The sequence below is a fragment of the Bos grunniens genome, chromosome 19 (genome assembly GCF_055505025.1).
Source record: "Bos grunniens cultivar Pamir isolate PY7600 chromosome 19, Bosgru_T2T1.0, whole genome shotgun sequence".
In the NCBI taxonomy this organism is placed as follows: Eukaryota; Metazoa; Chordata; class Mammalia; order Artiodactyla; family Bovidae; genus Bos; species Bos grunniens.
In genome coordinates, this window is record NC_141183.1 from 48,705,971 (window position 1) to 48,731,832 (window position 25,862).

General features: G+C 41.0%; 1 protein-coding gene across 6 annotated transcripts in view; it reads left to right on the plus strand.

Moving 5' to 3' along the window:
• Nucleotides 1-5,923: 5,923 nt before the first annotated feature.
• Nucleotides 5,924-25,862, plus strand: part of AP2B1 (adaptor related protein complex 2 subunit beta 1) — a 116,596-nt gene continuing 96,657 nt past the window's right edge. For 2 of the 6 annotated variants that reach the window (XM_086360322.1, XM_086360325.1), the window contains exons 1-6: nt 5,952-6,196; nt 7,062-7,170; nt 11,805-11,864; nt 16,243-16,348; nt 21,166-21,301; nt 22,982-23,227. In XM_086360322.1, the coding sequence (XP_086216448.1) occupies nt 11,828-11,864; nt 16,243-16,348; nt 21,166-21,301; nt 22,982-23,227 (525 nt within the window). In that variant the 5' untranslated portion in view covers nt 5,952-6,196; nt 7,062-7,170; nt 11,805-11,827. Of the gene's footprint in view, nt 6,197-7,061; nt 7,171-11,804; nt 11,865-16,242; nt 16,349-21,165; nt 21,302-22,981; nt 23,228-25,862 lie in introns of all 6 variants that reach the window. The other 4 variants (XM_086360323.1, XM_086360326.1, XM_086360320.1 and 1 more) reach the window with 2 other exon arrangements.

The following is a 25,862-nucleotide window of genomic DNA, read 5'->3' on the forward strand; positions in this document are numbered from 1 at the left end:
TCGGCTGGAGGAGAGGTCTCTGCTCATGGGTTTTACTTTTCGTAACTGGGTTTGCGTCGCTGTCTTGTTGGAAAGCCACAGCTCTTATCTCTCTTTGCGGAGTCTTTTTGGCAAGGTGTTGGGGTCACTGCATCGACATCTGGAGCCTGAGCTCGGCCCGCAGCTTGGGCGTTTGTTCCTGGGGCGATCCAGATAGGGGCGAGGGACCCAAGGGAATGTGGAGAGGGAAGCCTCACTTTGCTTGCGGCGGGGGTCGTGGTTCACTATTATCTGCCGCCTTAGGGAAGGATTTAAAGCGACGTAGGCAGAGATAACGGAGAAGGCAATGGCAACCCACTCCAGTACTCTTGCCTGGAAAATCCCATGGACGGAGAGGCCTGGTAGGCTGCAGTCCATGGGGTCGCTAGGAGTCAGACACGACTGAGCGACTTCATTTTCACTTTTCACTTTCATGCATTGGAGAAGGAAATGGCAACCCACTCCAGTATTCTTGCCTGGAGAATCCCAGGGACGGGGGAGCCTGGTGGGCTGCTGTCTGTGGGGTCGCACAGAGTCGGACACGACTGAAGCGACTTAGCAGCAGCAGCAGCAGCAGCACAATAGCTAACAAAATAAGGAAAGCCAACTCTGAAGGAACAGAAATTATACAGTTCTACTGGATGTTTCTAGCAAGAATTAGCAAAGTCTCACCCAGGCATTGATGTTGCAATAAATGGGCTTCAACAAATTTCTGTCATTGTACTTATGATTCAGATTCCTATTGATTGACCTTAGGTTAAGATTACCTCTCCACTCCCTGTTTTGCTGCTGCTACTGCTGCTGCTAAGTCGCTTCAGTCGTGTCCGACTCTGTGTGACCCCATAGACGGAAGCCCACCAGGCTCCCCCGTCCCTGGGATTCTCCAGGCAAGAACACTGGAGTGGGTTGCCATTTCCTTCTCCAATGCATGAAAGTGAAAAGTGAAAGGGAAGTCGCTCAGTCGTGTCCAACTCTTAGCGACCCCATGGACTACAGCCTACCAGGCTCCTCCATTCATGGGATTTTCCAGGCAAGAGTACTGGAGTGGGGTGCCATTACTGTTAGTCAGTTAATAGTTTTTTGAGACTATTTCAAAAGTAAACTGACATTATTACATGAGAAAAAAAGGCAGTCAAATAACAATGTCAGTTATTACAGCCAATAAATAATAAACACCTCATCACAAACCCCACTCAGGTTTTTGGTATAATGAGATACGACACACAAAAATTGATTGTGCTTATGTTAAAAGGTATTAAGAGCCATCGGATAGGTTAATATGGTGAGATTCATATGGTAATAACAGGTGGGAGAAATGAGGCTGTTCAAACTAGCTCTGACAGAAGCCCTGTATTGGCCTTTGTAACCAAAGGGAGGATTGTTTCTAACCCCACGTTTTATCTCAACTTCTCTCTGCCAGTTGCTTTCTACTAGAGTGATGTAACCTGGTATCTCCTTGTATCTCATATCAGGACCAGAAGTCCACTGAGAAATTAGGTGGACCTCAAAAGGTTGAGTACATTTGGGAAAAGTCATAGTCATGGTGAATCTGCCCATAATGTGGGAGACCTGGGTCAGGAAGCCCTTGGAGAAGAAAATGGCAACCCTCTCAGGTATTCTTGCCTGGAAAATTCCATGGACAGAAGAGCCTGGCAGGCTATGGCCATGGGATCGCAAAGAGTTGGACACAACTGAGCGACTTCACTCGCTCACTCACTACCAAAGGGAATAAGAGGGCTAGGAAGGGGGTGGCAGTGGGGGCTGGGAGGGAAGAACATTTATTAGATAGAGTAATCAGGGAGTGCTTTTATGAGATTACAGTTAAAACAAGAGCTAAATTATGAACCAGTCATAACTCAACCCTGTATAGTTAGCGGAGAAGGCGCACCCCACTCCAGTACTCTTGCCTGGAAAATCCCACGGACGGAGGAGCCCTGCTAAGAGTCGGACACGACTGAGTGACTTCACTTTCACTTTCATGCATTGGAGAAGGAAAAGGCAACCCACTCCAGTGTTCTTGCCTGAAGAATCCCAGGGACGGGGAGCCTGGTAGGCTGTCGTCTATGGGGTCACACAGGGGTGGACACGACTGAAGCAACTTAGCAGCAGCAGCAGCAGCAGTATAGAGTTAGGGAAGATGAATAATAGGAGTGATAGTTATAAAGCCCCTAGGATGGGAAACAACTTGGAGTATTTGAGGGCTGCAAAACCTAGCAAGGAGTGAAATGAAGAGGAACTGAGGGACGAAAAAAAAAATAAAATGTTAGAGAGGTAGACAGGAACCAGACCACTTCTAAGTCATGGGAAGGAGACTGGATTTTAGTCAAAGTGTAATGGGAAGCTTTTGAAGGATTTATACACCAGAGTCATGACCAGGTTTATATTTTTAAGATGACCCTGTAATGGTTATGTAGTTTACTTTGTGTATGCTTCTCAAGCCTTACATTTATGATGTATGCTCTTTTTGAAATGTTTGTTATACTTCAAAAAAAAGTTAAACATCTGGCTGCTATATGGAAAATGGTTGGAGGAGAGTTGAGTTTTCCAGTAGTTCAGGCAAGAGGTCATGGTGGATTGGAATAATGAGGTGAACAGAGAGAACTGAACAAAGTTGAGATACTTTTTGAAGGTAGAATTGACAACTTGGAGATGGAATGAATGTGGCAGTTAAGGGAAAGAGAGAAATCAAGAATGACGCCCAGGTTTCTGGCTAGTAATGTTTGTCAGTGTAATTCATTGAGATAATTGCAATCTTAGCAAATATTTACACACTCCAAAGGCTTCCCAGGTAGCTCAGTGGGTAAAGAATCTGCCTGCAATGCAGGAGACCCCAGTTTGATCCCTGGGTGGGGAAGATCTGGAGAAGGGTGTGGCAACCCACTCCAGTATTCTTGCCTGGAGAAACCCAAGGACAGAGGAGCCTGGGGGGCTACAGTCCACAGGGTTGAAAAGAGTCAGACACGACTAAAACAACTGAGCTCAAGCACAGTTCTGAGGACTACTCAGAACAAGTCCTGGTCAACGACAGGGCCATATATTGCCTCATATTCCTCATATATACTATGTGCTGGCATAGTTAAGTGACTTATGTAGCCTAATTCATGTCATCCTTATAATAATATTATGATTGGATATTACTGTTTCTTCCATTTTATAGATAAGAAAACTAAAGAACAAAGAAATGGGGAAAACTGGGAGAAGGACAGTTCTGTTCAGTTCAGTCTCTCGGCCATGTCCGACTGTGACTCCATGGACTGTAGCACTCCAGGCTTCCCTGTCCATCACCAACTCCCGGAGCTTGCTCAAACTCATGTCCATCGAGTTGGTGATGCCATCCAACCATCTCATCCTCTGTACCCTTCTCCTCCTGCCTTCAATCTTTCCCAGCATCAGGGTCTTTTCCAAGGAGTCAGTTCTTTGCATCAGGTGGCCAAAGTACTGGAGCTTCAGCTTCAGCATCAGTCCTTCCAATGAATGTTCAGGACTGATTTCCCATAGGATTGACTGAAGTCAATCCCTTGCAGTCCAGGGACTCTCAAGCGTCTTCTCCAATACCACAATTCAAAAGTAACTATTCTTCAGTGCTCAGCTTTCTTTATAGTTCAAGTGTCACATCCATACATGACTACTGGAGAAGGACAGATCAGATCAGATCAGATCAGTCGCTCAGTCGTGTCTGACTCTTTGCAACCCCATGAATCGCAGCACGCCAGGCCTCCCTGTCCATCACCAACTCCCGGAGTTCACTGAGACTCACATCCATCGAGTCAGTGATGCCATCCAGCCATCTCATCCTCTGTCGTCCCCTTCTCCTCCTGCCCCCAATCCCTCCCAGCATCAGAGTCTTTTCCAATGAGTCAACTCTTCACATGAGGTGGCCCAAGTACTGGAGTTTCAGCTTTAGCATCATTCCTTCCAAAGAAATCCCAGGGCTGATCTCCTTCAGAATGGACTGGTTGGATCTCCTTGCAGTCCAAGGGACTCTCAAGAGTCTTCTCCAACACCACAGTTCAAAAGCATCAATTCTTCAGCTCTCAGCCTTCTTCACAGTCCAACTCTCACATCCATACATGACCACTGAAAAACCATAGCCTTGACTAGACAAACCTTTGTTGGCAAAGTAATGTCTCTGCTTTTGACTAGGTTGGTCATAACTTTCCTTCCAAGGAGAAGGACAGGTTCTGTACAAATTAGGAAATGAGAAACTGTTGGAAGTTTTTGAACGGGGGAAGAGGTATGAATCAAATATTTTTCTGGTGGCACCTTCTTTACAAAATACAACTCTGTCTCCTGTGAATTGTACCTGGAACCAGGTTTTTTTTTTTTTTAACTCCCCACCCTACCCCGTACTTTTTTGACTTGGCATATATATAGAATTACTCAAAAGTGTTGTTAGAAATTTGGTGGTGAAGTTTGGGTAATAGGTCAAGGCTAGAGATAGGTTTTTTAGGAGTCATATGAGTAGGAAAAATAGTTGAACCCATAGTATTGCTAAAGGGATAGTGTAAAGAAAATGTATGAGTATAGAACATAAATCCTTGCTACTCCCTTCCTCAAACACCATCTTATCTCTTTTCTTTTCAGTCATACTTTTTTATAGAGTTATCTGTTTTCATTCTTTTCCTCCCAGTTATCTTCCAACTTCTGCAGCATGACTTTTGCCTTCAATGTCTCTATGGATGGTCTCGGCACTGACATAAAGACCTTTGTGTTGCTAAATTCTTGGACACTTTTTGGCTCCTCCTTTTCTCTATAGCAACTGTTCTTGTTGACCACTCACTCATACATTTAGTCATTCAACAAATTCAGGGGAGGCCTCAGAGATACAGTATTGATATTCAGTTCCTATACTTTCATAGAACTCTAAAAACATTCTGAATCATTATGACTGCCTTCTTTTCCTTCTACCTCTCTGCTTCTCAGTCCCCTTTGCATTTTGGTTTCCCAGCTTCTGCCTTAGGCCCTCTTCACATTCTTCTTCTTTCTTGACTAAAGACTTTATTATTTTTACTTAGAGCAGTTTTAGGTGGGAAGTTTTAGTTTTGAGGGGAAGATACAGAGATCTCTAGGTCTTGGTTTCTGAAAGGGACTTGTTTTGTGTAAGCAAACTCCTAGGTTTCCCTGGTGGCTCATTGGTAAAGAACTCGCCTGACAATGTAATAGACACGGGTTCAATCCCTGGGTGGGGAAGACCCCTTGGAGAAGGAAATGACAAACCACCCCAGTATCCTTGCCTAGGAAATCACATGGACAGAAGAGCCTGGTGGGCTACAGTCCATGAGGTCACAAGAGTCGGCCGTGACTTAACAACTGAAACAATTAACAAAGCACACCTGTTACACGCTAGGGTTCTTACCAACCTAATCCGGTTTAAGCTTCATAAAGTGGTAAGAGTTATTATCATCGTCTTTATTTCACAAGTAAGAAGACTGAAGTTGAGGAGACAAGTAACTTAGTCACATTCAGGGCAGGGATTCGGATTCAGATGGATTCACACATAAATTTGAGACCGTGTCAACCTCGTTTCCTTGCACCAGTCTCCTCCAGTTCCACTGCCCTGTATAATCCTGGGCTAGATAACCACTGTCCGTGTATTTTTAACTGCCCAAGGAATTAGCTGGATTTTGTTGTGTTTTTAAAGAAAGCAAAAGGCATTTCACTGACTGTGTAGGTTTTTAGAGAGGTCTTGTGTGAGGAAACAAATCCCGAGAATGTCAGCTTGTTTACTAGATTCTTTCAAATGAATTTCCTCCGAAGCCCAGATCTCAGATCTCTTCCCAAGGCGCAAAACTTTTCCGTCTCCAAGGCGACAGAGAGTAGTCCCTCCTTTCTCGTTCTCGCGCGCGTATGGATGACGTCACACGGCGAGGTTCTCTGACGTAAGAGTTTCCTGTCCACCATCTTTGTCCCTGGCAGAGTGGGTTTTGCGCAGTGGCTTAGACCTGGAGAAGGAGTCGTGACGTGCGGGAAACCATTACAACATCGCTCGGGCCGTGCTCTCTGGCCGCTGCTGCCACCCCCGCCCTTGCCTACGGTGAGTTGTAGGCGGCTAACTTTGGGGTGTGTCCCTTTTTGATGGAGATAGGGGATCCCCAGACTTGGTTGGAGACAGGCGGAGGAGAGGAAATCCGAGGACCGTGACCGTTGAAGATGGAGTGAGCCGTCGGGTGTGACCGTTGTGAGGAAGAGGGTTGGAGAAAAGGACTCCACCGCTGGGGCGGGGCGAGGGAATCCTCGGGGTGGGAATTAGGGGGCTCTGGGGAAAAGATATGTTCGAAGTCGGGGGGTTAAGAGGGTCAGAGGCCAGGGGTGTGGCTGGCGGAGACCGGAGGCCGAGGAGAGAACCTTGCTTCTTCCCGGTTTGGGGTCGTTCTCTGAGAGGCTAGGACACGCTCAGCTGAGGAAAGGGAAAAGGGGTTCCCCAGAGCTTTGCTCCTAGATGGGTAAACCTCGCCGTTGTCCGTCATTTGAGGTTAAGAGACGCCTCTCCTCTGCTTCGTAATGGAGGAACATAGCCGTAGAATTTTGACCACCTCGGGAAAGAAGAGGAATTCCTGACACCGGAGAAAGGGAAGAAAAACCCAGAGAATTGACCCGATATGAGAGAGGGGGAAGCTCTTGGGAGTAAATCTTAGCCCGGAATTTTTTCTTCGGGGTCTTAGAAGGAACGGTCTGGTTTGAGAAAGGCTGTGGATTAAGACAGAGGTAGAGAAACTGGAACTTCCTGTTAATTCCATTTTTTTTTTAATCCAAATAATTTATTCATGCTGTTAGTTTTTACAGCATTCTTCTGTTTGGGGGCAGACTTTTTTTTTTTTAACTAGATTACGAAGCGATGTGAATAAAGTGTGGCTGCTTCATTAAACTTTTTACTTTTAAAGGTCTTTAAAATGCCAAACACAGTTAACAATCATTGTGGTTTAAAAGAGAAAGTAAAAAAAAACCGCGGTAAGTTTAGAAAAGACAGAATGACCAAGAAAGTGGTCTCAGTGAGGAACAATTTAAATTATTAATCACCTTGCTGGTATACTTCTGTTGCTTAGCCTCAGGGTACACTTACAAGGTAATAATAGAAAGCAGCAGATGAAGGAGATGCAGCTGTACAAGAAAACGTGTAACACTTTGCCAGTGGTGACTAAGCCTGGTGGGAAGGTGAGAACTGTTTACAGGTATTTGACAGTTTAAACTCCCAAAGAAGCAGAAAGTAGAGTGTGTTCTGCAGATAGCTTCACTGAAAGTTGGGTGGTAAAATTAGTATAATGCTGACATTCTGTGAGGGCTTCCCTGGTGGCTCCTTTGCTGTAGGCGTGGGTTTGATCCCTGGCTTGGGAAGATCCCCTGCAGAAGGAAATGGCAGTCCACTCCAGTATTCCTTCCTGGGAAATCCCATGGACAGAGAAACCTAGCGGGCTTCAGTCCATGGAGTCACAAAACAGTAGGATGCAACTTAACCACCAAACAACATTCTGTGACTTAAGAGACTCAAGAAAACCTGGTTCTTCCATCTTTTTTTTTTCCTTCTTTAAACACACCTATATTTTCAGTCAGTCATTTCAGTCACTCAGTCTTGTCTTATTCTTGGCCACCCCGTGGACTGCAGCACAGCAGGCCTCCCTGTCCATCAGCAACTCCCAGAGTGTACTCAAACTCATGTCCATTGAGTCAGTGATGCCATCCAGCCATCTCATCCTCTGTCCCCTTCTCCTCCTGCCTTCAATCTTTCCTAGCATCAGGGTCTTTTCAAATGAGTCAGCTCTTCGCATCAGGTGGCCAAAGTATTGGAGTTTCAGCTTCACCATCAGTCCTTCCAGTGAATATTCAGGACTGATCTCCTTTAGAATGGACTGGTTGGATCTCCTTGTAGTCCAGGCGACTCTCAAGAGTCTTCTCCAACACCACAATTCAAAAGCATCAATTCTTCGGTGCTCAGCTTTCTACCTGTGTTTTAACAGATTACATTTTAGGCACAGTTCTGAATCAAGCTGAACAAGGAACGAATTAGGAAGGACACATTTTCTTTTCTTCCTTCTTTCTCTCCATCCAGGCGTAAGTTTTCCAGAGTTTATTTCAATTAAGAATTGGATGTAGGGGAGGGGGCAAAAAAAAAAAAAGAATTGGATGTAAAACTTAAGACCTTTTTTCTTACTGTATGATACTAGCAGAGTACTTTGTAGTCATTTTTAAATGGAAATGATAGGTATGTCTGTTGTAATGAGTTATCTGTTGTAATTTTGTATGCAATAAATGATACATGAAGATGTGTTATTGAAATGTCTAATTAGCACTTCTCATCCTTATGCTTGTAATGAAAGATTACTAGAACGACCTGTCCGCTTTATAATTTGGTTAATTCTGTTCACTTTTTCCCATGGGCACCAGCTGTGTAAAGTCCAACTTTACATGAAGAGAGTGAATTTAGTGGCTTCACTAACTCTAAATTAGCTGCTATTTCCCAGAGAGCCGTTTGAAATTAAGACCCCTATTAATTTTTTTCTGACCTTATTCTCTTTAGGGGCACCAGAAGGAAGGAGGAATAGTTGAGAAAGGAAAACTGTCACAGCCTATATTTAGTAGAAACTAGGTTATGTTAAATCTAGATGTGTAATCCTATACAGAGAGGCCTTTTCTGAAATGCAGTGACATCACACTCTGGGCTAGGAAAGTTAGAGAAATTGTGCTTTTGACTGTGTCAGCCTTATTTATTTTTTAAAACAATGTCCTGAGGCCATACCTCAAGCCCATAGAGCAGCCGATGGATGACTTGTTTAGTTTGATCTGGTAAAAAGGTAGTGTGAGTTCCAATTCCATGTTGGCTTCGCTTTGCTGTGGATCTCTCCTGAGGAATAACTTATCTCCCGCTCCCCAGAAGAACTTGATTTTTTTTTTTTAGTTAGAGTATAGCCAATTAACAATATTAGTTTCAGTCAGCAGAGCCACTCAGCCAAACACATACATGTATCCATTCTCCCCCAAACTCCGCTCCCATCCAGGCTAAATTTTTGAGGCTTTTCAGCAAATACTTTATTTATTCTTTGAGCTCTATCTTTATCTTGGCTGCCTTTTTGGAGTGGGGGGGCACTTCTAAAACAGACAGCAGTTTTCACCGTCCTATGTTTTCCTATGTTTTAGAGAATCTATGTTCATCTCTGGCATGTGATTGTCTTATTTAAAAATACATGCATATGCATCTTTTGAGGTGAAATTCACAGAAAATTAACCATTTTTGAGTGAACAGTTCGGTGGCATTTAGTACATTTACAGTATTGTGCAATTCTGCCTCTTTATTTTTGTTTAATTTTAGTTTTTTTTTTTTTTTTTTTGGAGTTTCTTTGGCTTAAGGCAGAAGCTAACATGATAAAATGTTTCTCTGCTGGTAGCTGTAAGGGATATTACATTACTCTTGTGTAGGACAGAGTGAAGGAAGAGAGTGGTAAGTTTCTCCCTTCTCTTTAAAAGCAGGGCTTTTAATTTAGTATCTAAAGATGATGTACTTGACTTTCTCCTCTTCGCTGAAGTTTTGTGGTTTGGTACATTATTCCCTAGTTAAGAACACTTGGTGCTCACAATGGATAGGACAAAAATCTCTTCCTCAGTGATAAAGATTGTTAGGGGAGGTAATGAAATTGTGTGAGTCACTATTAAAGTAGGATTTAAGACTAGGTTAATTTAGTGTGTAATAGATGTGTGCTGAAAATTTGTTAGGAATTTAATATGCGTGAATGTGCTTTAGGAAACACAACAATTTGGGGGCCCTTTTTCAAAGAAACAATGAAAAATTCCAAGCAGCTTTTGTTTTTAAATCTTGAGCAAGTTTTAAGCTTTGGTGACCCCATAGGATTTAGAGTGGCATAATCACATCCTGGAGAGACCATAATGGCCTTGAGCTATGGCCTTCCTGTCACGTTCTAGCAATCATTTCTGTATACTGGTTTTCCTCTTTGTGTATGTAAGTTCTTGGGCTTTCCAGGTGGCTCAGTGTGGTAAAGAATCCACCTGCCAGTGCAGGAGACACAGGTTCGGTCCCTGTGTCAGCAAGATCCCCTGAGGAGGAAATAGCAGCCCACTCCAGTATTCTTGCAGGGAAAATCCCATGAACAAAGGAGCCTGAAGGGCTACAGTCCATGGGATTTCAGAGTCAGACTGACTGAGCACACAGTGCAATGCCATGCGTAAGTTCTTAGGTAAGAAGTTCCGATTTATTCCAAGTCTCCTATGTGAAGGACTCCTTTCTTCAGTTTGCCCACTTCACATTTAGTTTACATTGTGAATGGATTAAATGATTATAACATTCTTTGAATTTTTGCTAGAAAGGCATTATGAAAATATTACATAAGGCAAGTCTTTGTAACAGTTACTTTAAATTGTAACAAATAAGCTGAAAACAAATTCTTGTTTTCTATAATGATTTATGTGAGTTCTAGCTCACTTTTAACACAGTAAATTCAGTGAAATTCTGTTACAACCTAAAGCACTATTGTATATAAGGATCAGGATTATAAATATTAAGTATCTGCTTGGAAAGATAGCAAATGAGTCTAATTTCTCTTAAATTACCCAAGTAGTAAATTTTAGAGAACAAAGTTGAGCCAAGCTCTTGTCACTACTTCATGATTTTGTGGCTCTTTTTTCCTTAATTACGTTGATTTGTTTAGTGCTTAGGTCTTTTCTCTCATATTCATAAGTACCATTGTTTGTAAAGGTGTGGTCACTCAAATTTGCCAAATGTATTATCACTGATGTTATTTTGACCTGAAAGTAATGAGCAGGTCCTGGGGCATCTGTCGTAAATTTGGTGATAAGTAGTAGTAAAAATGGTGGTAAAAAAGAAGATACCTTTTTTTAAGTGCAGAACGAATATTATTAACAGAAATTTAACGTATTTGAAGAAATCAAGTACATTGGACAAAGTCTGTAGAATTTCTCAAATCAGAAAACACTGTTTCGTTATTTGGGGAGAAATGTGATTAGTCCATACTGGTTTTGTTTTACGAGTGGAGCCTTATGTCAGCTGAGTTAGTTCTGGAAATTGGAAGGGAAAGGTAAAGTTCAAGCTGGTACCCATGTTCTTTTAAGTTTTAAGATCAGTTCTGATTCTTTTTTATACTCAGTGTGACTAAACAGATATCTCAGTTCTTTGCATTTTAAGTGTAAACTGATATCATTTCTTTTGGGGAATACTTTTGGGGGTAATTGTAGGTTGTTGGAAATATGAAACAATTTTTAAGGCCTCTCTAGATGTTTGTCATGAAAGAATATTGTCCTACTAATTTAGACTTCCCTTTTTTTTTTCTGAAAGCGATTCCTTTTATTGATACATGTGATGGTGAATAGATTGATACAATTATTTTCTCTTTCAGTTTTTCTGTGCTTCTAAGAGACTCTGGGAATAAGTCAGATTTGCCTTAATAGAAAGTGATAGGGAGATCTTTCAACACAAACTTTGTCTTAAGTATTGGAGTGGCTAATGGAGATGCAGTTAAAGAAAGATCTAGCTTTAGGTCTTAGAGGCTCTGAGAAGATAATTGTGGATAAAATCATAAAGCCATGATAGGTTCAGGTTTTCACTCTCTTCCATTAAGCCTTTGGAGTTTGCTCCAATTAGCTTTTTGACATAAGAGTTTCATTCTTAACTATCCTTGCATCCTTTTGGATCACCCATGATGGTAAGGATGAAGAGACTCATTGTGGAATGTAGGTAGTCTCATATATAAATGTTCTTAAAATTAGCTGAATCCCTTGTTGGACCCAAATAACTCAGATAAAGGTTTTCTTTTCTCTTGCTCTAGGTGCACATTAAAGATCCAAAACCATGACTGACTCCAAGTACTTCACAACCAATAAAAAGGGTAAGTATGAGAACTTGATAAAAGCCTTTTTTTTACGATTCTTCAAAAGTGATGGTGTAAGATTGCTTCAGGTAGAATGCTCCTGCTCTCTTCAGAGATGCATGTCTTGGACCATCTCACTGGGAATCTGCTGCTTCTACAGAAAGGTGTATTGAACAGATTTTTAGAGTATAGGTTTTTAGAGATACAACTGTAATGCACATCATTTTGACTTGAACATTTTAGTGAAAGGAAGAGATCCAAGATTGATCCACTGAAGATTGATAGGTCTGAGGAGGGCGAAAGAGGAAGAAGCACATTTATTCTCTTTTTTTAAAAAATTGAAGTGTAGTTGGTTTACAGTGTTGTGTTCGTTTCTGGTGTACGCAAGAGTAATTCAGTCGTGTGTGTGTATGTGTGTATTCTTTTTCAGATTCTTTCCTATTATAGCTTATTACAAGATATTGAATATAGTTCCCTGTGCTGCTCAGTAGAACCTTATTGTTTGTTTATTTAATACAGAGTAGTGTGTATCTCCTAATCCCAAGGTCCTAATATATCTCCCCTCACTCTTCCCCATTGCTCTGATAACCATAAGTTTGTTTTCTGTTTTGTAAGTAAGTCCATTTGTATCATTTTTTTTTAGATTCCACATATAAGTGATATCATGTATTTGTCTTTCTCTGTGTGATTTAACTTCACTTAGTATGGTAATCTCTAGGTCTCTCCATGTTGCTGCAAATGGCAGAGTTTCATTCTTTTTTATGGCTGGGTAATATTCCATAGTGTGCATAAGTCCCATCTTCTCTATCCTTTGATCTGTCATGGACACTTAGGCTGCTTCCATGTCTTGGCTGTTGTAAATAGTGCTGCTGTGACCATTGGGGTGCATGTATCTTTTCAAAGTAGAATGTTCTCTGGATATACGCCCAGGAGTGGCATTGTTGGATCATATGGTGACTCTAGTTTTTTAAGGAACTCGCACAGTGTTTTTCATAGTGGCTGTACCAAAGTCTTTTGTTTTTTTCCTTGGAAACAAGCATTTTATAACAAGGAGTATTATTAAAGCAATATAGCAGTAAAAAGTAAAAATAAAGTTCTCTTCCTATCTATTCTTGCTCCTGATGGGAACTTGATCTGTATCCTTAATCTTTTCTGTGCATATATTAATACATATGATTGAAAAAAATTTTAACCACAAAAAAGAGATGATACAAAACAGTGCATGGAAACTTGATATTTTCTTATCCTTGCACTCATGCATTGTTTTGCATGACCTCTTTTTTGTTAAAGATAAAAATGATGTGATGCACTGAGAAGCACATACCATTATTTATGAATTACAGCTGCCAAAATGCATAACCTCAATGTAATTATGAGAAGATACCCATGAAAAATGAGGGTGTTCTTTAAAATGACTGTCCTGTGCTTTTTAAAAATGTCATTATAATGAAAGACAAAGGCTGACCAGCTGTTTCAGATTAAAGGATACTGAGACATGACAGTAAATGTAACGCATGATCCTGAATTGGATTCTGGCCCAAGGGGGATAGGGATAAAATTACTATAGAGGACATTATTAAGATCATTAAGTCTGTATAGATTAGATAATGTATTACTGTTAAATTTCCTGATTTTCATCATTATGGTTATGTAATGTAATTCCTTGTTCTTAGAAATTACACACTGATATAATTTAGGGCTAAAGAGATGTAACGTCTACAGTTTGTTGAATGAATCAGAAAAAAGTTATAAATATATAAAGAAGTATGATAGAGCAAATGTGGTGTAACATTAGAAATTGGGGAGTTTTACAGATTTTCTGTAAGATTAAAATTATTTCAAAAGAAAAAATGGGAGGGCAGGTACAGTGCCTGGAGCACCAGAAAGTTATCTAGAAAGCCCAAGCATATTTGTCATTTGTTCTGTCATTTGGAGTTAATTAAGGGTAAACAAAGATACAGCCTGGTGGCTCAGAGGTTAAAGCGTCTGCCTGGAATGCGGGAGACCTGGGTTCGATCCCTTGGTCGGGACGATCCCCTGGAGAAGGCAATGGCAACCCACTCCAGTACTCTTGCCTGGAGAATCCCATGGAGGGAGGAGCCTGGCGGGCTACAGTCAACGGGATCGCAGAGTTGGACACGACTGAGCGACTTCACTTTCTTCTAAACAGGCTCTTCCACTGTAATTCAGAAAACACCATGGAGCACTGCTTATTACATCAGCTGTTAGTCCATGGTTTTCAACCTTGCTGACACATTGAAATGGCCCAGTGAAACAGAGGAGGTGATGTCCAGTCCTCCCCTGCACATGTCTTTATTTGTTTGGTCTGGGATATGACTTTGATGGGAGTTTTAAAAGCTCCCCAGATTTTTCCAGTGTTTGGCTGAGATTGAGAGCTATTGCTAGCTGCTTGGTAGAGTTGATGAAGGGGAGAAAGAAGGGGGAAAGATAAGAATTTAATAAAGCGGTAGCATGTATGAGATTCCTTGCCTCACTCAGTGCCCCTTGGCTCCACCCAGCTTCTTCTGTTTATATTGCTTACACCTTAGAAAATCCTTTAGCCCCGGTCATTCATTTTCAGCTTTATTTCTGATTCTCTTATCATTCTGAAATGTATTTATTTCTTCTATTAACATTTTTTGTGCTTTGATGACCTAGATGTTGTGTGAAAGTCAAAGTGAAAGTCACTCAGTCATGTTGACTCTTTGCGACCCCTCAGTGCATGGAATTCTCCAGGCCAGAATACTGGAGTGGGTAGCCTTTCCCTTCTCCAGGGGATCTTCCCAACCCAGGGATCGAACCCAGGTCTCCCACATTGCAGGCAGATTCTTTACCAGCTGAGCCACAAGGGAAGCCCAGATGTTGTGTATAATGATACAAAAAGATGTAATTTAAAAACTCACCTAATTCTTCAAACCTTCTCTTACAGTGGGTCATGGTAACCTTTTTTTAAATTCAGGGATTTTTGTACAAGTTTGAGACTTACAGATGAATCACATACCACATTTTAAAAAATGGATAGATTGTGTTCCTTTTACTTCCTATAACACCCACCAGAACTGCCTTTTTAAATTTATGCTATTGGAGTTGGAATAATTTCAGTTACATCCTATTTTGATTCTTCGACTCCTGCTGCTATTCACAATTTAGATTTTCTGAAACCCTGCTGCTTGTTTTTTACTTTTCCCAGAAGTAAATGATGAGAACTCTTGACAGCTGGATTTGGCAGCAGAGGACTTGGAGAAGAGGAGGATGACTCTTTCAAGGGCCCAGCTTTTCTGTCTGTGCTATTTTTATAGTAGCTGTCAAATAAAGGGGTGATATTTGTCAAAATTTGTTTGCTTTGTTGGCAGTAGATCTTGATGTAACAAGCTTTTTTAGTGCTTATCTTCGGTGCTTCTTACTGGTTTCATCCTTCTCATTTAGAGGCTTCAGCAGATCACATTGTTTGCTGGCCCCACTATTCCTATACTGGTGAGCGAGGCTGAAATGAACATTAAGAACAGCGGAAGAAAATGAGGCAGTACTCTAGATGGGAAGTTGAAGTGGCAGTAGTCAGCTTCTTTTTCGTAGTGTTACAGTATATTTTCTTTCTTTTAAAACCAGTTGAGAGTTGTTATCTTCTTATTTCGGCTCCAGCTTTCTTAAGGTAGGTGAACCTAGGCCTTAAAATAGTAGTGACAGTCCTGGCATTTCACAGTGCAGAGCTTGAGCAGTCATTGAAGAGTGTACAATTAGAAATGACTGGTTTGTACCATTCTTGAAGCTTCAGTATGATTATTTCTGTTGTTAGCTTGATTGAACAGGATAGGGCTTTAAATCCCATTGACAACTTAAAGTACTGATTAGAGCAGTGATTTTCAACCCTGTACGGTTAGAATCACTTGGGGAAACTTTAAAAAATATGAACATAGGAGTTTTACTGTCTGAAAGTCTGATTTACTTGGTTCAGAATGGAGCCTGAGCATTGGTATTTTTAGATCCCTCCCAGGTAAGAATGTGTAGACAATGTTGGAAAATTCTTCAGTTAAAAAAGTTGGGAGAAACCATTCTAAGGCCAGTTCTGTTACGCGCTAGCTCTGTGACCTTGGATCCTCACTTTGTGGAGTTGAGAGTAGTGAATGAAAAGTCTCTTGTGGTTTGAAAACATTGATTTGTGAACTTATTTCCTGCCTACATTTATTTTTTCCTCAGGACTTGGAAATTCTGATGGGAGATCATCCCTCAGATGCCATTCTCTCCCCATTGCAGAAAAATACCACATCTTTGCTGTTTTTAAACTCTTGTTTCCGTTGCAGCCTTGCCCCTGGTTAGCTGCTGTGGTGTTACTTTACATAGTGCAGTGTTGTGCTCTCATTTTCTGACCCTGGGACCTCATCTGTTTGTTCTCTTCCAGGAGAAATCTTTGAATTAAAGGCTGAACTCAACAATGAAAAGAAAGAAAAGAGGAAGGAGGCTGTGAAGAAAGTGATTGCTGCTATGACTGTGGGGAAAGACGTTAGGTAAGGGTGACCTCTCCTGTCTTGCTCACTTTAGACTCTTAACTCTAGTGGCTTTTACTGCTTTTCATTTAAGGCTATTACGATAAGAATGTATAAGAATTAGTTTGTCCCACTGAAAACATTAGGAAGTGTAGTTGATTTTATATTAACACTGTGACCAAGTGTGGTGTTTTTAAAAGAGTGTGAAACCAGTTTGATTTAGTTTGCATACAGATCTAGCATAAAACCTCCTGAGAGCTGGCACAATCACAAATCTGTTGCTAAGGTAGTTTTAGAAGATGATAAAAATATACAGAGGAACAGAAGCCCATGTGTAGTTTAATTGGCTCATGCCAGTGCCTCAACTGTACAACTCTGCATTGAGTTGCTGAATTCAAGATGAAAATCAATGGTAACAAAATCCAAATGGTCTATTTTTTTCTCCCTCTTTTCCCCCTGTAATTTAGCAGGACCATTTGGAAATAAGGATAGTCTGCAGGCCCCTGAGAATTCCCGATATCCTTTCCATGAATTCCATGAGGTCAAAGCTATTCTTGTAATAATACTTAGGTCTTTTATGCCCTTTTCAGTGTGTTGATATTTGCACTGCTGGTGCCGTATTCTGAATTAAGGCAGTGTGCCAGACCATAACAGTAGTCACTGTATCCTTCACCACCATGTGCTTGCAGGAAAAAAGGGCAGTTTCACTTAGGATTGTCCTTCATGAAGCACTACAAATTTATTTCAGTAAACCTTGAATCTGAGTTCAGGTCTTTTTAATATTCCATGTGATGAAACAGGAATTTGCATAAAGTACTTCTGCATAGCAGAATGTGACGGTTGATTTGAAAAAGATCCCTTGCACAGTTGTTTGACTTGGGAATACCATTCTATGCGAAAGAATGATTGACAGACAAAATTATAGTTAATCAGACTTAATATTTGGGAGATATTTTATAAAAAAAAAAAAAATCAGAGAAGGCAATCGCACCCCACTCCAGTACTCTTGCCTGGAAGATCCCATGGATGGAGGAGCCTGGTAGGCTGCGGTCCATGGGGTCGCTAAGAGTCGGACACGACTGAGCGACTTCACTTTCACTTTTCACTTTCATGCATTGGAGAAGGAAATGGCAACCCACTCCAGTGTTCTTGCCTGGAGAATCCCAGGGACGGGGGAGCCTGGTGGGCTGCCGTCTATGAGGTCGCACAGAGTCGGACACGACTGAAGTGACTTACCTTACCTTACCTTATAAAAAATGAACAAAGTGAACCTGTCACTTCAAAGGAAAAAATTTGACAGTAGATACATTTCGACTTTAAAAATTAGAGTGTTGGAAAACTTGTGTCTCCCATCATGAACTTGATAGTTTCCAATACTTAGAGATTTTTCTGATGAGATTGGTGGTGAAATTAATGAATGTGATTATTTGGTGCTGGGCAGAAAGTGAGGAGGAACTAAAAAGCCTCTTGATGAAAGTGAAAGAGGAGAGTGAAAAAGTTGGCTTAAAGCTCAACATTCAGAAAACTAAGATCATGGCATCTGGTCTCATCACTTCATGGGAAATAGATGGGGAAACAGTGTTAGACTTTATTTTTCTGAGCTCCAAAACCACTGCAGACAGTGATTGCAGCCATGAAATTAAAAGACGCTTACTCCTTGGAAGGAAAGTTATGACCAACCTAGATAGCATATTAAAAAGCAGAGACATTACTTTGCCAACAAAGGTCCATCTAGTCAAGGCTGTGGTTTTTCCAGTGGTCATGTATGGATGTGAGAGTTGGACCGTGAAGAAAGCTGAGTGCCGAAGAAAGCTGACTGTGAAAGTTGATGCTTTTGAACTGTGGTGTTGGAGAACTCCTTGGACTGCAAGGAGGTCCAGACAATCCATCCTAAAGGAGATCAGTCCTGGGTGTTCATTGGAAGGACTGATGCTAAAGCTGAAACTCCAATACTTTGGCCACTTCATTCGAAGAGTTGACTCATTGGAAAAGACCCTGATGCTGGGAGGGATTGGGGGCAGGAGGAGAAGGGGACGACAGAGGATGAGATGGCTGGATGATATCACTGACTCGATGGACATGAGTTTGAGTAAACTCTGCAAGTTGGTGATGGACAGGGAGGCCTGGCGTGCTGCAACTCATGGGGTTGCAAAGAGTCAGACATGACTGAGCTGCAACTCATGGGGTTGCAAAGAGTCAGACATGACTGAGCGACTGAACTGAACTGAATGAAATGTGACAACCTAGAGATGACCTGCATAACTCATTGAACCAATGTTTTCCAAATAACCAGTGCGTATATCATAAAGTTATGCATGGGTAAAAGATCCATTCAAAATAAATGGTAAATGAATGGATTTTAGTTCAATCAAGTACAGAAAGTTTATCAATATGGTTTCAGATTCCATATTGCACCCAACTTTTAAGAAACTATGATTTGTGGACTAAAAAAAAAACCAAAGGAAAAAACGATCATTTGTCTGACTTTAATGTGTCAAAGCAGAGACGTTACTTTGCCAACAAAGGTCCGTCTAGTCAAGGCTATGGTTTTTCCAGTGGTCCTGTATGGATATGAGAGTTGGACTATAAAGCAAGCTGAGTGCAGAAGAATTGATGCTTTTGAACTGTGATGTTGGGGAAGACTCTTGAGAGTCCCTTGGACTGCAAGGAGATCCAACCAGTCCATCCTAAAGGAGATCAGTCCTGGGTGTTCATTGGTAGGACTGATGAAGCTGAAACTCCAATACTTTGGCCACCTGATGCAAAGAGCTGACTCATTGGAAAAGACCCTGATGCTGGAAGATATGAGGGCAGGAGGAGAAGGGGACGACAGAGGATGAGATGGTTGGATGGCATCACCGACTCAGTGGACATGGATTTGGGTGGATTCTGGGAGTTGGTGATGGACAGGGAGGCCTGGCGTGCTGCAGTTCATGGGGTCACAAAGAGTCAGACACAACTAAGCGACTGAACTGAACTGACTGAATGTGTCAAAGAAGAACACCCAGTTATGTGAAAAAGCTATTAAAATACTCCATTTTGCAATTTATATATGTGTATGAAGATGTGTTTTCTTCTTTATACTTCAGTTAAAGCAACATTCTACAATAGGTTGAATGCAGTAGCAGATGTGAGAATCCAGCTGTTTTTGCTTAAGTGAAAGTGAAAAGTGAGTGAAAGTGTTAATCACTCAGTTGTGTTTGACTCTTTGCAACCCCATGGACTGTAGCTCTCTGTCCATAGGATTTCCTAGGCAAGAAGACTGGAATGGGTTGCCATTGCCTTCTCTAGCGGATCTTCCCGACCCAGGGATCTCCTGTATTACAGGCAGATTCTTTACTGTCTGAGTCACCAGGGAAGCCCAAAGCCACGCCCAACATGGGGCTTGAACCCATGACCCTGAGATTGGGACTCAGTTTTTGCTTAAACTAGACATTAAAGAGATTTGCAGAAATTAAAACAATGTCATCTTAATTTTTTAAAAAAAGTAAAATAGATTTTTACTTTATAAAATATGTTAATATGAAGCACATTTATTTTTTTATCAGTTGAGTCAAATGCTGCTGATAAGAAATGGATGAGTGTAAGAAGTAAATGCCAGCATCTAGGGGTGGAATGTTGTTCTAACACAAACATCTGAGAAGGTTCTAAGGCTAATGATGACCTTATGTCATTAAGAAAAGGGAGAATCAAATTTAAGTGCATTGTGTCAGGCAGGGTGATAGATGTTTTTAGTTAACAGTGTTTTTGTTTATTTTAATAGTTCTCATATCTTCTGAAGTAGAGGTTATTCTGAATTATAAGTTATTCCATGTTAGAGATCTAGAAAGGTATGCTCAGAGGGCTAAAGAATAATCCCAAACTCATACAGCTAGCGGTAATGTAGCCAGGATTCCAACCTAGTTGTGGGTCCCAGTACCCATTACTGGTCACTGCCTTCATGGGTGTATGTATATAATAGAGTTTAAATCTGTATATGCATACACAGGGGCTTCCCTGGTGGCTCAACTGGTAAAGAATCCATCTGTCAATGCAGGAGATGCAAAATATGCAGGTTCAATCCCTGGATCGGGAAGATCCCCTGGAGAAGGAAATGGCTACCCATTCCAGTATTCTTGCCTGCAGAATCCCATGGACAGAGGAGCCTGGCGGGCTATAGTCATAGAGTCACAGAGTTGGACACGACTGGGAGACTAAACATGCATACACTCACGTGTTCAGGACTGTTTTGTTTTCTGAAAATGGTTAAAATTTTGAACAAAGGCCTTATCTGACAACTGTTTTAATAAGGACACCAACCAAGTAAGTTCCCACTGGTTAGAGATGGAAGAATATGCACACTGAAAAGCATAGCAACTGTAGTGCTTTGAAACTGCAAAGAATTGGTATGAAGAATACTGTTAACTTTTTTGTGTGTGACACAGTGATTTTTTAAATAATTTGTAAAGAGATACACTAAGATGTATATCTAGGATTTGTTTAGAAATGGTTTAGAGCAATTAGATGGGAAGGGACTGGGGAAGGGAAAGTGGGTTGAGGTTGTATATGAAACAAGATCAGGTATGCATCAATATTTACAGCTGGGTGATGGATGCATCAGGTTCATTAAACTGCTGTCTCCACTTTGAAAATTTTCAAAGTAAAAGGTTTTTTAAAAATCTAGTTTTCAGTATCTTCTTGAGACCATTACTGTAGTTTCTTGAGTAATTCATTTCTGTGATATCATCACTGCATTCGTCCTCTCATCAGATTACTTTTTTAAATTAAGGCTTTTTCTTTGTGTTCTATCCAACATCTTGGCACCAATATCAATTCACCTTCCCTTTCTTTCTTCTCAGCTCTCTCTTTCCAGATGTAGTGAACTGTATGCAGACGGATAATCTGGAACTGAAGAAGCTTGTGTATCTCTACTTGATGAACTATGCCAAGAGTCAGCCAGACATGGCCATCATGGCTGTCAACAGCTTTGTGAAGGTAACTTTTTCTCAGGTACTCAAGAACAGTTTCTTCTATCTCAGAAAGCCTTTTAAGAAGTGTCTCTTGATATGGTTAGCGTTGCAAATAAGCAAACTCTGTTCCAAAAGAGGGCTTCTAGAGAAGTATTGGCGACGAGTAGGAATGTTGATGATTTAAGCATTCTGTATGCTGGCATTTGTCATCCAGTTAGACCATATGGTGAGCCTTCTGTCAGCTGGGCTTGGTACATCCTTGCCAGATGGGAGAAGAAAGCCAGGTGAAGTGTCACTCTTAACCCTCCATGGCAGACAAAGGTTGGGCGTATCATTGTAGTGTCAGTAACGTGGGGCCTTATCTATTTGTCTTTGTAGAAAGTATGCTTATGTTTCAGAAGTAGTGGAAACTATAGAAGCTGCCTTTTCATTTTGTTTTAATAAATATTACAACAGTTGATTAACATTTTGTTGTTATTATGGAAATTTTCAAACATACTCAAGTAGAGGAAATAGTGTAGTAAGTTCCTAAATACCCCCTTGTGGTTTCAGTAGTTACCAGCCTATGACCAGTCTTGTTTAACTTATACTCTCCATACATGCTTTCCTGACCCCTGCCTCCTCTCCTGCTGGATGATTTTAAAGCAAATTTCAAACATCCTAAGGATGAAAAATCATTTAATCAACTCACCATCAAAGAAAGTCCTTAATACTATTGTATATCCAGTTAAATTTCTCATATGATTAGATATGATGAACATAATAATAAAGTTGTTTCTGTTAGAAATTGGGATTTTTTTTGTTTTGTTTACTTATTGTTTTTTTCCTCTGTCTGTAATTCAGTGTATGTTAGAAGCAAGAATTAGACGGCATTTCTAAAATTAGCTGCTATTAAATTGTTCATTGAAAAAAATGAACATTATGCTTTCTTCTCATGGAATTTTGTGTGTGTGTGTATATTTAGCTAAAAAATGTACAGAATCAAAATAACATTCTGGTGATTCACAGATGTATGATATCATTGGAAATAATTTAGGTTACATTTTTTTAAAGTTAGCTTGTGTATAGGTTTATTAGGTTTAAAGAAATCTTTTAATACAGGGCAATCTAAGGGGTATTCCTTCATGGTAAGTGCTCTGTTAATATTTGTACTGTATTTGGAGGCACTTGCTAGGAAAGGAGAATGTATGTTAATCAGGATTTCAGCGGATCTCTCTGCTGCTTCACTTAAGGAACTTCTGGGCGGCCCAGACCAGCTTCTGGAGTCTCTTTTGTTTTCTTGGCTGTAGGCCCCAGATATATCCAGCCCTCTTTTCTCCTTGCTTGATTCTTGTGGAGTGGGACACATCTTTCCAGTTTCTGTTTTTTTCCTGTGGCAGAATACAAGCCCAGAGCCCTTTTCTCTTTTTAGTGCAGGTCACTAACAGCCATGAGGATAGTAACACCAGCTGTCTGAGTTTCTGCCCAGCTCTGGAACGGATCCTACAGGCCATGTCTTCATTGTCTATATAAAAGAGTTAAATGAATTCCTAGCCTAATCTCTTTGAATAGGCAACTAAATTTTGTACTGGAAAATGTGGGTTCTGATATAGACTATAACTAGAAACCTACATTAATTAAATACTCTTTTGTGACTTAGAGAAATCAGACTGTTAAGTTTTAGACACCATGTACACCAGTAGTTCTCAATGATTGTTGTCTTTAGGATTGTGAAGATCCCAATCCTCTGATTCGAGCTTTGGCAGTCAGAACCATGGGGTGCATCCGGGTGGACAAGATTACAGAGTATCTCTGTGAGCCCCTCCGCAAGTGCTTAAAGGATGAAGATCCCTACGTCCGGAAGACAGCAGCAGTCTGCGTGGCAAAACTCCATGACATCAATGCCCAGATGGTGGAAGATCAGGGATTTCTGGATTCTCTGCGGGATCTCATAGCAGATTCAAATCCAATGGTAATGTGTTTCCACTTTTTTATGAGAGAGCAGTATTTAAAATGGGTCTCTTTTAAAAAGCATGTTTAAAATAAATCTTTGGGACATTGAGCCATAGGTTAGCTATGTGAAGCATGATTTCCATGGGACCCAAATATTGTCTGTCTCATACCCTACTGAGCTGAAAACCAAGTCCTAATATACAAATAGTATATATATGCCATTTACTTATTTATACTTTTCATTATAGGAATTTTCAAACATCTTCAAAATTAGAGTTACTAAATGAGTAAATAAAATAAACTCAGTTACCATCACCAGGTTCAATAATTATTAATACATGCTAGTCTGTTTTACCTGTTTTCTTTTCCTACCCCCTACTTACATATGGGTAACTTAAAGATGTCACACATGAATGGGTCTCTGTTTGAATTTAATGTATCATTATAATTAATAATAACTTTTAATAATCTTAACCTGTTTTTATACAACAAATCAAGATGATTTGAGCAGATTTTCACAAGTATCTTTGAGAAAACTTTTAGAGAAAATTTAAGGCTACTTAATAGAATTGTGAGAAACTGTTTCAGGAATGCCTTACGTTTTACTGTATCTTGAAGATTTTCCTAGAACAGGTGTTTAGCATTCAGATCAGATTAGATCAGTAGCTCAGTCGTGTCCGACTCTTGGCGACCCCATGAATCGCAGCACGCCAGGCCTCCCTGTCCATCACCAACTCCCGGAGTTCACTGAGACTCACGTCCATCGAGTCAGTGATGCCATCCAGCCATCTCATCCTCTGTCGTCCCCTTCTCCTGCCTCTAATCCCTCCCAGCATCAGAGTCTTTTCCAATGAGTCACCTCTTCGCATGAGGTGGCCAAAGTACTGGAGTTTCAGCTTTAGCATCATTCCTTCCAAAGAAATCCCAGGGTAGCATTAGGGATTATTAAATTGTTGGACCATGCTGCCCTCTAAATAGGAAGTTTTTCTTATTTCCTTTCTTGAACATCTTGTTAAGAAGGTGCCCAGGAGGCAGAATTTAAGGAGGCATTCATTTTCAGGTCCCCACTCTACCTGCGCAAGCTTGAGAGTGGAATACCTCTCTCCCGCCTTATTCTCAGTTCAGTCGCTCAGTCGTGTCTGACTCTTTGTGACTCCATGAATCACAGAATGCCAGGCCTCCCTGTCCATCACCAACTCCCGGAGTCTACTCAAACTCATGGTCACTGAGTTGGTGATGCCATCCAACCATCTCATCCTCTGTTCCCTTCTCCTCCTCCCTTCAATCTTTCCCAGCATCAGGGTCTTTTCAAATAAGTCAGTTCTTCACATCAGGCCAATACTTTGGCCAAAGTACTGGAGTTTCAGCTTCAGCATCTGTCCTTCCAGTGAATATTCTGGACTGATTTCCTTTACGATGAACTGATTGGATCTCCTTGGCCTTATTTTGCAAACATTTAAATCATTTGTTTGAGCTCTTCATTCTTGTTATTTTAGTGAAGAACCGAAAAGCTTGGACTAAGAGATAAACACATATATATTCACATGCCTGCTTTTGTTCTTGAACCCATACTTTTCATCTAAACTGTATGTCCTGTTTTTTTTGCCAGAAGTATTGCTGTTTTTAGACTGCTGGTTTTCCTTTTTATCAGTTGGGTCAAATTTTGCTGATAAGAAATGAATGAGTATAAGAATGTGAAGTAAATTCCAGTATCTAGTGGTGGAATGGAAGGTATAATAAATCAAACATCTGAGAAGGTCCTAAGGCTAATGATGACCTTCCTTATACCATTAAGAAAGAAAGAGAGGCTTCTCGGATGGTCCAGCGGTTGGGAATCTGCCTAGCAATGCAGGATTCGATATCTTGTCTGAGAAAATCCCATTTGCTGTGGAGCAACTAAGCCATTGCGCCGCAACTGAGCCCTCACGCCTAGAGCCTGTGCTCCGCAATAAGATAAGCCACCACGACTACTTGCACCGCAACTGGAGAGTAGCCCCCACTCCACTCGCAGCCCTCGTGCGCAGCAACAGAAGACCCAGGGCAGCCAATAAATGAGTAATTTTAAAAAGATGAAAGTGCATTCTATGTCAGGCATAGTGATAGGTGCTTTTACTTAAGGTTTTTTAAGTAGTTCTCCTATCTTCTGAACTAGAAGTTATTCTGAATTAGAGGTTATTCTGTGATAGTGATCAAGTAGTGTATACTTCAGTTCAGTCACTCAGTCATATCCGACTCTTTGCTACCCCATGAACTGCAGCACGCCTAAGTAGTTCTCCTATCTTCTGAACTAGAAGTTATTCTGAATTAGAGTTTATTCTGTGATAGCGATCAAGTAGTGTATACTTCAGTTCAGTTCAGTCACTCAGTCGTGTCCAACTCTTTGCTACCCCATGAACTGCAGCACACCAGGTCTCCCTATCCGTCACCAACTCTTGGAATCCACCCAAACCCATGTCCATTGAGTTGGTTATGCTGTCCAACCATCTCATCCTCTGTGGTCCCCTTCTCCTGCCCTCAGTCTTTCCCAGCATCAGGGTCTTTTCAAATGAGTCAGTTCTTCACATCAGGTGGCCAAAGTACTGCAGTTTCAGCTTCAACATCAGTCCTACCAATGAACACCCAGGACTGATCTCCTTTAGGATGGACTGGTTGGA